Raw genomic sequence first — 12,420 nt, forward strand, 5'->3', positions numbered from 1 at the left:
AGGGTGTATTAGAGCTGACTAACGGTCACACCACACCGCTAGCTCCCTGCTCTGCACTGCTGTAACTCTCTCCGGGGGACAAGGGGAGTTCTCCTCAGTCAACTCCCCAGTAGAGAGCTCTCCCTGGGAGACAGAAACAGTCCAACACTACCCCATGTGGACTGAGGCAGACTGGAGATAAAATAACCTATTGTTCTTCATGAGAACATGTGTTAAAATGAATCAGAAATGAATCTTCACTGTTGCATATTAGAAAAAGGTTATATATTTCACAGTCCTCCGAACAGAAGTGAAGTGTGGGTTCAGATGCAAATTGACTCAACTCAAAGTGGTATTGGATGCTAACACTAGTGAAATCCTTCTAGAGAGTGCCTATTTCAGCCTGAAGTTCTACCCCTCTCCTTCTTTCAATCCATTCTCCCATGGTTTTCCATGCCAAACGAAAAGTCATCTCAATGAAGACATGATCTGGGTCCCACTACAATAGAGACTGATTTCCACAGTGATGGTAGCAGAAGACCTGCCTTTGGTGTATAGCTGTACAGTCAAACACAAGTCTTGTTTGCTTTGATATCTGTTTTTTTAAAGGGCAGAATCCATCAAAGGAATGTCTGTTTTGCCACCTGTGAGTGTGTTGTAGATCCATTTCATTTCCCAATACAGCTTCATACTCAATGTCGGCCAGGTAATTCCCTTCGCTATTGATTTTGTTCCACTTATTCTTCCCTTGGTTTTAAAACCCACACAGAAAAGCATGTCTTGACAAATCACCTTGGCATTACACCTCTTCAAGGACTAAGTGAGATTTCATGAGAGTAAATAACTTCTATCTCATGTTTCTGGTGAGAATTGAAAAACTCAGTGCTCCAAATCAAGTCTCTTAATGTGTGCTTGCAGTTGTCAGGCAGAATTCAAAAAGTGTTGCGAAATAGAATAAGACAAGGGTTCAGCGTAGGTTCATAAGATCAACCCACTCCTTCCACACAAATGTCCACTAGCCCTCCTTCAGTACTCTAACTCACATGTCGCCCTTTTAACATGAGACCTTGTAACCTTGACAACCTCATCAGATACAACACAATACCAGCTGTTCTCCCACTCCCCGTAGTGTATCTATCTTCAGGGTATGTAGACAACATATCTCAAAACAAAAGCCATGCAAGTCAATGCATTTATTAGCCTCTAAGTACATGACTGGGAAGTAATTTCAACGGACATTTGTCATTAGATTTTCCTCAGTATAGCTCTCTGTGAATATTTTCCAAATCGACAAGAGATTTAATAGTGTCATGGCATCATAAGAATTCTCTGACAGTGATTAATACCATCAACACTGAAGTGTTGCTATAAGCAACATCTATCAGAGAGGACCTTTTTATATCATATGAAGTTTGTTTCAGTGTTTTTCTTTCTCATTATGGGGTATTGCATAATGCAGGATGTCTGGCCCACAAATAATTTGCTATGATACATTTCTCATTTAGAGACTACTAATGGAGTTTAGAGTAAAATTCCCAGACAGCATGTTCAAAGTCTTCTCAAGGAACCAAGTTCAGAGTGAAAATAATCTGATACAGACAATCATAAGAGAGGGGTGGAGACAGACAGACAGACAGACAGACAGACAGACAGACAGACAGACAGACAGACAGACAGACAGACAGACAGACAGACAGACAGACAGACAGACAGACAGACAGACAGACAGACAGACAGACAGACAGACAGACAGACAGACAGACAGACAGACAGACATTAGTTGTGCATGTACAGCATAAGAAGAATTGAAATCAGAAGTTTACATACACTTAGGTTGGAGTCATTAAAACTTGTTTTACAACCACTCCACAAATGTCATGTTAACAAACTATAGTTTTGGCAAGTCGGTTAGGACATCTACTTTGTGCATGACACAAGTATTTTTCCAACAATTGTTTACAGAGAGGTTATTACAGTTATATCTCACTGCATCACAATTTCAGTGGGTCAGAAGTTTACATACACTAAATTGACTGTGCCTTTAAACAGCTTGGAAAATTCCAGAAAACGATGTCATGGCTTTAGAAGCTTCTGATTCATCCTTGGGAGCAATTTCATTACACCTGAAGGTACCACGTTCATCTGTACAAACAATAGTACGCAAGTATAAACACATTTGGACCACGCAGCCGTCATACCGCTCAGGAAGGAGACGCGTTCTGTCTACTTGAGATGAATGTACTTTGGTGCGAAAAGTGCAAATCAATCCCAGAACAACAGTAAAGGACCTTGTGAAGATGCTGGAGGAAACAGGTACAAAAGTATCTATATCCACAGTTTAACGAGTCCTATATAGACATAACCTGACAACAAAGTCAAGGTATTGCAGTGGCCATCACAAAGCCCTGACCTCAATCCTATAGAAAATTTGTGGGCAGAACTGAAAAAGCATGTGCGAGCAAAGAGGCCTACAAACCTGACTCAGTTACACCAGCTCTGTCAGGAGGAATGAGGCCTACAAACCTGACTCAGTTATACCAGCTCTGTCAGGAGGAATGAGGCCTACAAACCTGACTCAGTTACACCAGCTCTGTCAGAAGGAATGAGGCCTACAAACCTGACTCACACCAGCTCTGTCAGGAGGAATGGGCCAACATTCACCCAAATTATTGTGGGAGGCTTGTGGAAGGCTACCCAAAATGTTTGACCCAAGTTAAACAATTTTAGGACAATACACTCAGTTTGTATTTGGTATCATGTAAACTTCTGACCCATTGAGAATGTGATGAAAGAAATAAAAGCTGAAATAATTAATTATCTCTACTATTATTCTGACATTTCACATTCTTAAAAAAAAGTGGTGATCCTAACTGACCTAAAACAGATAATTTTTACTAGGAATTTAAGTTTAAATGTACTTGGCTACGGTGTATGTAAACTTCCGACTTCAACTGTTGGTCATCTTACCTGTACAGTGTGACAGGTGGGTTAGCCTTGGCTGAGCAGTGGAACTTGACCAGGTTTCCTTCCAGAATGGGCTGAGGCTCCACTGACAGATTGACAAGTGGCAAATCTGAATGGACACACACCAGAGACAGACAACCAATTAGAAAAGACCCCCGTAACAGCCTTACAGTAATCTAGGGCGGTTGCAGAAACGTGCTTGCCATTTAAATTGAACATAGACCAGCATATTTCCCCTACAGTAACTTGTGTTACCACAGGTGCGGAAATACACTACCTATACTTATTTTTTTCTTCATTAGAGACATTAAATACCAGAAAAACACATGAAATCAAAGCAAATAGTGCAACTCTTGATAATGAGTTTTTCAGTAATTGGCGATTTGAAAAAATTGGATTAATAGAAACAGTGACTTGCCTGCTAAGCACTCCGTTATAATTGCAAAAATGAATAAACACTGAGACACAATTAAAACTGCTCTTAAAATAGCAAACACATAGATTATGTTAATTCAATAAACAGCAATTAAATGTATCTAAATGACAAAGGTATAGCATTCTTTTTGAAGATACGTTTTAATCGCTTTTCATTTCTGAAGGCAAATGGTTAATCCTCCACTTTGGTCCTCCTTTATGTTCAGATTAAATATTTCAAATAAGGCAAGCTTTTTCAATGAAGTCCAGCATTGATGAAAGGGCCATTGGTATAGCCTGTAAAGTATGTAAAGGGTTTGGAGGGACAAAAAGCCTCATCAAACACTGGCAGTCTGAGTGATTAAAAAACAATGGTCTTTCAGTATAAACCCCATCGCTGAACATCATGGGGAGACTCAAAGGTTGTCTGATATCACTAATGGAACACGGCAGCAACGAGCATGGCCCCTCTCGCATTTCTCTATGTCCGTCTACTGTGGCAACTGTCCAAGCCGTTTCCATATCTATCTTATGTAGATTGCTTTTAATTCAATCAAGTCCTTGATTCAACTTTGCTTGATGAAATCTAACTCTGCTGGGAAAGAGGGTGGCATGGAAGCTAGAGGGAAGCTTTCTATGAGTGCATATCCATAAATTATATGACTAATCATATCTACATACAGTGGGTTTCAAAATTATTGACACCCTTGATAAAGATGAGCAATAATGACTGTATAAAATAAAGATTTTATAATACGGAGCTCCATTGTTTGCCAATAAAAGCGGGAAATTATATTATTTTAAACACAGAGTTGCTCAGAGAAAGAGATTTTGTTTAGTATTTGGTCCCATGTTCATACTGTAGCATACTTTGTGCCCAATAGAAAATGAATGTTATAAGGTATTGTATCATTTTGGAGAGACTTTTATTGTAAATAAGAATAGAATATGTTTCTAAACACTTCTACATTTATGTGGATGCTACCATGACTACAGATAATCCTGAATGAATTCTGAAAAATTATGAGTGAGGAAGTTATTGAGGGTCAAAGAACACACCCCCAAAGCATGCTAACATGATCTTTGACCTTGTGTAACTTTCTCACTCACCATCATTCACGACACATAAAGTCAACTTTTGACTACTTTATTTCTAAAAGAAATCTGCAGAATTATGATTGCAGTTGCCACGGCATGATGTTGTTTCCAATGATAAGTTTGGCTTGACCCTACAGCCTACAGACGAATACATGAATGAGGAATGATAAAAATGTGTAGCGAGATGTTACAACATCATTATTTCAAACTGGAAAGGTCCAAAGACTCTCCAGACCTTAGACCTCCCTAGCTTTAAACTTTGAGAAAGTAGAATAATTACACATCTGTCGTTATGTCATTTGGAGAGCCTTAGGCACATCAGCAAAGTAGCAGAAATGGCAGTTGATTTATCATGGAGAGAAATAGGGAGATCCCAGGGGTTAGAGTGGGTTTGGTGCAGGTGCAGCAAATATATATTTGGATGGTGTCCTGTCTCCATGTGCAATTACACTAATGTAGCATCCAGGGGCCCAGTTGTTTGGATTCAGCGGTTACAGTGTCACAGACACTAGCAGAGAGAACACTTAGATTACTGTTGCTCAGCCCAATCCTCCCAATGTTGTAAGAAGAAGATTACATTTCAGTCATTTAGAAGACACTCTTATCCTGAGCAACTTACAGTAGTGAGTGCCTGCTTTTCCTTACTGGTCCCCCATGGGAATCAAACCCACAACCCTGACATTGCAAGCGTCATGCTCTACCAACTGAGCCACACAGGACCTTGATGTGTGTGTGTGTGTTTCCGTGTGTGTGTGTGTGTTCTTGCGCGCAAGTGTGCATACATCCCTCTGTGTGTGTGTGTGTGTGTGTGTGTGTGTGTTCTTGCGCGCAAGTGTGCATACATCACTGTGTGTGTGTGTGTGTGTGTGTGTGTGTGTGTGTGTGTGTGTGTGTGTGTGTGTGTGTGTGCATGTGTATGGAGGGGAAATACACTGTGCAGCTGCTCTATGCAAGCTCAGCTGCCACTGCACCCCAGAGGGAGGGTGGTCCAGGTGCCATGCTTACCCCTCATCTGCTCCCTTGACTTTTTGGGACACTATGCCCCCTTACAAACACACAACAACCCGCACACCCGTGTCAGGTCTCCTGCAGGCCAATGAAGGTAGGAACAACATGCTGGATCCAGGAAGACCAGCTAATTAGGAGGACAAATTGGCAGGCAGAGGGAACTGCAGAGAGGCAGAATGGCAGATGTAGAGGTGGTGGCAGTCTACCCTGCTACTTTGCTTTGTGGTGGGAGCTTTTCCACCATGGGCCTACTACCTTGCCAACATTATCCTTATAGCATGCTTGGACTCTGTAATACCAAACTAAAAATGTTCAGCTGCTAGTGAGGTCTGAGGGCATCTTGGCCCAATGCTGTCTATTTTATTACTGATTGGTAGTTCTTTCAAGTCAATCATCCTGTGAAGACTGACCCTCCCCGAATGAGAGAAGCACCCGACTGTCTCTCGCTTATGAGACGTTGAGGCATGATGCCATTATGTCTTTTGTAAGTGAATAAGATGAGTGACTTGGCTCTTCTGCTTGGATAGCTCTGTCCTTGGAGAACAGGGGGAAGGGAGTGACGGCCGCCAAAACACCCGATGAGAGGGACTCTGGGATGAGATCTCTGGATGCCAATTTGTCGCCCCCTGACCCTCATATGCAGACAGACACAGCCACTTAATAAAGAAGTCTGTTTGTCACTTTGATGTATAAATGCATGAGTGGGAGTGAGCTCATTTGAGGCTTCACGCGACAGGCCCATCAAAATGCAGGGCCGCTAAGTTAGATTCATCGTGAGAGTGAAATGGAGATGGTGGGAGGGGAGCTGGGAATAGCAGCGCTGGTAATGATGGCAGTGGTGGTGACAACAACAGCATGGCTAAAAAAAGAGGAAGACACTGTAGTTTGCTGACAGCTTTTGATCGGAAGTTCAAAGAAAGGAGCAGATGGCGTTTTTGAACAATCAGCCAACTTCTCTAGATTTCCCAGAGATGGTGCCAACGTAAATTGCTTTCTTCCCTTTCTTAAAGCTCAATTTCAACTCTCTTTGGGTGCACAGCTGTTCCTCCATGAGGATAAGCCTCCAGGAGCAACGGCTGGTTCTGATGGGGAGTCTGTTTATTCACAACTAGGGCAGTGGCATATCCCTAGCAATACGGATATTGATGCAGCTTGCTGGTTGGCCCAGTGTATTACTGGAGGCGGGCACACAGGGGCAGACAACTGCAGGTTCACGGCTTGACTAACACACAAAGCCAACACCATGCATTTATTTACCCACTCACACAATGCAGGCATATGTTTTGCCATTCTGACTGTAGGCCATATGTTTGGGCTTTTTACATTTTCAAGTATACCTGGAAGGTTCAACAGTAGATCCGACACATGGTTTACTTTCAAAAGTTTGAAGAGAAAACAGTTGAGGCTGGTGGGCATAGCCTAGTTGAGTGATGGTACAGATGTTACTGATTTCCATTCAAAACCTTACATGAAAGTAACAATACAATTAATCCAGATTTAGCCACTGCTCCCAATTGTAGTCCTTATGATAAAATCATTACACCTCTGGCATACTCGAACTAGCGGCCAAAACTAATTCCAACCCATGTTTCCCTCTCTTTTTTCCAGATCAATTTGTCATTATGTGCTCGATTAGGCAACGAGAGCATGAAGAGGAGCTGGGTAACAAACACAAATCCTCCCCCACCACACATCTGCATGTTTTCTATTGATTAGTCTCAACAAATGGCATTACCTTGCCGTTGCTCAACTTATTTGCAATGCAAACGCTTTAGCCTTAACCCTCACCCCACCCCTTGTGTGTGGGATGCCGTTCACACATGTTGGACGCAGCTCAACAGACAGATAAACACATAGCCAGCCAGGCTGAAGATATTATCATGAGGCTTGCTATATGGTGTCTTTGGTTCAGAGTTGGAGGATGTGATTTTCAGGCTTTGCCCTTCCCTAAAAAAGTCTACAGAGCACAATATAAAGAATGCCCAAAATCATGGTGTAGTTAAGAGAGAACCATGGGCTAACTCTCTGCTATCAAATAATTACAGTGAACTAATGTACTCACTCGCACAACTAAAGTCTGCACTCTATCCATGGTCCTGAACTCACCCTGCCTCCTGTCTCCTGCATGTTTAGATACTAATATGCTTACCCTCCAGGTCAGATAACTCTGTATGAACTTGTGTTGAGCTGAAAATGCTGAGGCCAATGTAATTCACATGCACATTAAAGTGATAAAGGGAAATAGTGCCCAAAAAAGTATTGGATTTGACACAGGCTTACGCTGTGCAGTAACGTTTTGGGGTAATGTTTAGATTACTCAAAATTAGACAGAGAGTTAAGGCTTTTAAAAGGGAAAGGTGGCCAAAATAAAAGTTATCCACAGAGTAAAAACTATGAAAACATGTATTACTTTTGTTGTAGCTGACATTATCACATAGATCCAATTAATCAAATTGAAATGAAGGGAATGGAGACAATCACTAAAATGAATATGTGGAGACACACGCACCCAAGTGCTCACATACATCCTTCTTCTCTTTCTCAATAGCATTTACACATAGATAAACATTTTCTCTCTTTCTGAGTAGCATTTGAACATAGAGCAAAATGTCCTCTCTTTCTCAATAGCATTTGAACATACAGTAGAGAAACATTTCCTCTCTTTCTCAATAGTATTTAAACATAAAGAAACCTGTCCTCTCCTTCTCAATAGCATTTAAACATAAAGACATTTCCTCTCTTTCTCAATAGCATTTTAACATAGAGAACATTTCCTCTGTTGTCAGTACTTAGGCTACTGTGGTACTGAAGACAATATTTCTCTCTCTCTTTCTTTTGCTCTCTGTTTCTTTTCCGTCTCTGAAACACACACAGTGACACATGCCTTCATGACCGTACAATATTACTCTGTATCTGTGACAGAAGATCACTATCAAACCTCTCCACCATGATCCTCTCTTCTCCTCTCCCATTGTAACTGGCCTCCATTGAAATAGATAAATAAATCAAAAGCACAACCTAAATTAGATTTATGTGTATTAGGTAGTTGTTGTGGAATTGTTAGACTACATGTTAGTTATTGCTGCACTGTCGTAACTAGAAGCACAAGCATTTCACTACACTTGCAGTGACATCTACTAACCATGTGTATGTGACCAATACAATTTGATTTGATTTGATAAATACTCAGCGTTCCAGAGATAATTCCATGCAGGGGGAGCAGACCAACTAAAATTGGACATGGTGTGTGGATGTGTAGTTGCTTCACCAGCACCTCAAAGACTATGTACTGTATCTAGCCTTCATGAAAGCCTAGGCAGGACTAATAGCCTTCATTCCCCTGGAACTGGCATCGATCCTGCCAGCCTTTGTTGGAGGGACCTGGGAACACTTGACCACCAGTCATAACATATGAGATACAACACACAAAGGCAACAAGCATAGATTTTTTTCTTAGTACTTGACATGGACTACACAAATGGCTGTAATGTATGTTATTCCACGCTTTTCATCTTGAGTTTGTTTTGGTAACACAGCAATTGTACTATTAAGGTCCAATGGAATATTTGCTTTGAGGAGAGTTTAAAGCAACCCTCAAGAGTTGAAGGGAACATGGTCATGTATTCTCTTAGCTTAGCCTTGATCTGGTGGTACTGGGTGGGGGCCAAAAAATAATAATTTGGAGTTTGCATCCTCCTGCAAAATGGCTTGACTTAGTCTTACATTTCTGTGTGTCCATTTCAGTGTGAAAGGTCTGGAAAGATATTTATTTAGGTCCTTCTCCACTATTTCACTCCCCAGGGTACCTCCCTGTCCTGTGAGCAGACAGCTGTCTCTCATCAATATTTACTGCCCCCTGTCCTACACACTGCACCCCTGTAGAGAGGTGAACAGGACCTCTGTGGTGACTACTCTGTCAACGGGAGGTTTGGGGGGAAAGAGGGTGCATGTCTACCTCTCTCTCCCTAGCCAATCGCTCCATCATTTATTAATTCAACACCCGTTTTCTCTTGTAGCAATTGGAAACCAGATGGATACCTCTCTTTGCACACTTCCTCTATTAGAAAATTATTTGTCTGTATTCACACTCAAGTGGTCTTCATGCTGTCTATAAATGCTCATTGGAATCTTATTCTATAAGCTCTAGCAAGTGTTTAAACTTTCACCATCCACCTGCTAATATGTATTTCATTGCACACAAGCTTTGTATTCATCGTTCTCATTTTCCTCTGAATGATGTTTTCAACAGTGTATTTTGAGCGTTTCATATCCAGTCGCCGAGGCATGAACCCAATAATCAAATGAGTCAGCATCGGAAGTTATTAAATTGCACCAATGACTCGAACATAAATTAAAGTGCATTTTATTTCTTGTGCTGCTTAATTAGTGTGGATCTCAGCGTGAGCACCGGAGACAGAGGTGAGGAACACCAGCCTCGCTACCTGTCCACATGCCAAGAGTAGAGGTGGAGGTGGAGAGTGGCAGAAGGTGAGTGAGAGGCCTGGGGTAACACAAAAGGTGAGTGGGACGCAACATGACGCTAGTCAATTTCCTCTTGCTCACACTCATTTGTTCTTCACCCTGTGAAAAGCTGTAGTCGAAGCCCCAGTTTTGCAAGTTGCAAAGATCGATTTCCGGGATTATTTGTTAGCAACTACTCCTTCCCATTGTTAAGCCTTGTGTCACGACCACAGGAACCCCGTTTGGAGCGTGGAGGGAAGAGCCATCGTAACATAGCCCCTCACTACTCTCCGTTTCACCCAATCACACCACAGGAACCCCGTTTGGAGCGTGGAGGGAAGAGCCATCGTAACATAGCTCCTCACTACTCTCCGTTTCACCCAATCACACCACAGGAACCCCGTTTGGAGCGTGGAGGGAAGAGCCATCGTAACATAGCCCCTCACTACTCTCCATTTCACCCAATCACACCACAGGAACCCCGTTTGGAGCTTGGAGGGAAGAGCCATCGTAACATAGCCCATCACTACTCTCCGTTTCACGCAATCACACCACACTTCCTCTCACTTTGCATGACAAAAACATTAGAACAAACTGCGAGGGATGCAAACACCAACAACTGTTAATCATTTGTATACCGGAGCCTCCCTTCGCCTGCATGCTGGCATTGAGCCAGAATGCGCCTCTCGTGGCATACATAATGAAAAGAATGGAGCCGTCTCTTGTAATGGATCTCTAAATAGCATTTTCTGCTTTATTAGTCTTACTTAATGGTGTTGAAGGGGGCTGATGCAAAATCCCTTTGTTCAGAATCAAACTCGTACTGTGAATAGTTCTTGATCGAAAAAGATTCTCTGACAATTGAAGCTCAATGTGTTTTACACGCTGGGCTTACTTTTCCTATTTTGGAGAGGAATTGTGCATGCTCTCATCATAAAGATTTATAGCATAGGAGAGGAAATAAAAGAGCCAGGGATATGTGCACAATGCCGCGGAAAGATTGTTGGAGCAAAGAAAAAATCCCATTCACTTAAGACAGACGGGTCTAGTGATATTTCATCACTGGAAACAACAAGGTGATCTCATACCAACCCACACAACAAATGCAAACCCAAAACCAATTAAGCATATGCATCAGAGCTTATTCCAATGAATCTAGATGTTTAAAACTGCAACTGTCAAAATGGCCTCTTTGTGCTCAAAATACCTCTTTCAAGTAGAAATGGTAAACATAGAGAAACACATTATCCATCGAGTCAGGGGCTGATACTGTGGTGGGAAATACCCTGGGGCACACTAACGTTTTGTCAGGGACCAGGTTATAGGCCTTTAGAGGAGGGGAAACTCACGCTGGATGTCGATGTTGACGCTGGTCTCTTTGCCATTGGGCACAGCCTTGTTAGATGCTCGACAGATGATCTGCTGGCCTGTCTCGATGTTGGATGCAGACAGGTAGAGGGTGCTAACCGTACTCTCCCTCCTTCCATCACGAAGCAGTGTCTGAGAGGAAAAGAGAAAAGGAAAGAGTTTAGAGTTCACCGATGACGTGGTAGTGGAGAGAGTGGAACATTCTGAATAACACCATAATTCTAAACTCAAGGCCTGGAACGCAAATGCAGCAATTCACCTGAATGCCCTGGATGCCCCTGTGGACAACACAGACAAGTAAACCCCTGGCAAGCTCAAGCCTGTAGTCTTGCTCGAAGGCTGATTGATCCGAGAAAAGAAATCTGTTTTTGACCCTCTTTTGTGTGACTGGAGAGTTGTGCTCTGGCGCATGGCTTGTCATACACCACAAAGGAAATCAATCTTCTTTTCAGTGCTCATCCTCTGAGCTGCAGCCCTACTCGCATTGTGAGAGCCATCTGGAGGCTGCCCGGTACAATTCTGCCTTGCCTGGTGCTCAGGGAGGACTGTGGGAGCCCTGTAACCACCATGCCACAGTGCACGCTCACCCACCAGAACAAATTGGCCATGCCAGGGGCACTGTGTGGCCAACCACAAAGCCAAGACTGATACTGCTTCAAATAATACTCTGTTGGTGCTCTATACAAAGATACTGTCCATTACACGACCCCTGGGTTAGCTTTACAAATAAACTACTGGGATTCACAGTAGAATCTCTTCCAATATCATATTATTTTCTTGGCTCTGCCGGTTCCACACTATGATATGAGCAAAGAAATCGGTTTTATTTTCACTTATAGAGGTCCAGCTATAGAGGACATTTCAGACAAAGGCCAAGTTAGGACATGTTGCTCTTCATTATATAAACTCCTTTGATGCTTTGTGTGCGTGTGTGTGTGTGTGTGTGTGTGTGTGTGTGTGTGTCCCACTATAACCGCAAAACAAAATGCTCCTCTGCAATTTTTCTACAGTTTATTCACAATTTAATTACTCAATTCACAAACAAATAGGTTGTGATGAAACCCTTTTATTTACAGCAGCACTATGAGGAGCTCTGATGAGAACTTCCTTTGAGGATGTACTTTATGT

General features: G+C 42.3%; 1 protein-coding gene across 1 annotated transcript in view; it reads right to left on the reverse strand.

Annotated features, from left to right (window-relative positions):
- Positions 1-12,420, reverse strand: part of LOC110503369 (kin of IRRE-like protein 3) — a 210,945-nt gene that overhangs the window by 27,496 nt on the left and 171,029 nt on the right. Inside the window, exons 5-6 of the mRNA XM_036961432.2 lie at positions 11,274-11,424; positions 2,947-3,052 (exon numbers count right to left, since the gene is read on the reverse strand). Coding sequence (XP_036817327.1) covers positions 2,947-3,052; positions 11,274-11,424 — 257 coding nt within the window. The remainder of the gene's footprint in view (positions 1-2,946; positions 3,053-11,273; positions 11,425-12,420) is intronic.

This window comes from Oncorhynchus mykiss, chromosome 24, assembly GCF_057628025.1.
Source record: "Oncorhynchus mykiss isolate SJ-2025 chromosome 24, ASM5762802v1, whole genome shotgun sequence".
Lineage (NCBI taxonomy): Eukaryota > Metazoa > Chordata > Actinopteri > Salmoniformes > Salmonidae > Oncorhynchus > Oncorhynchus mykiss.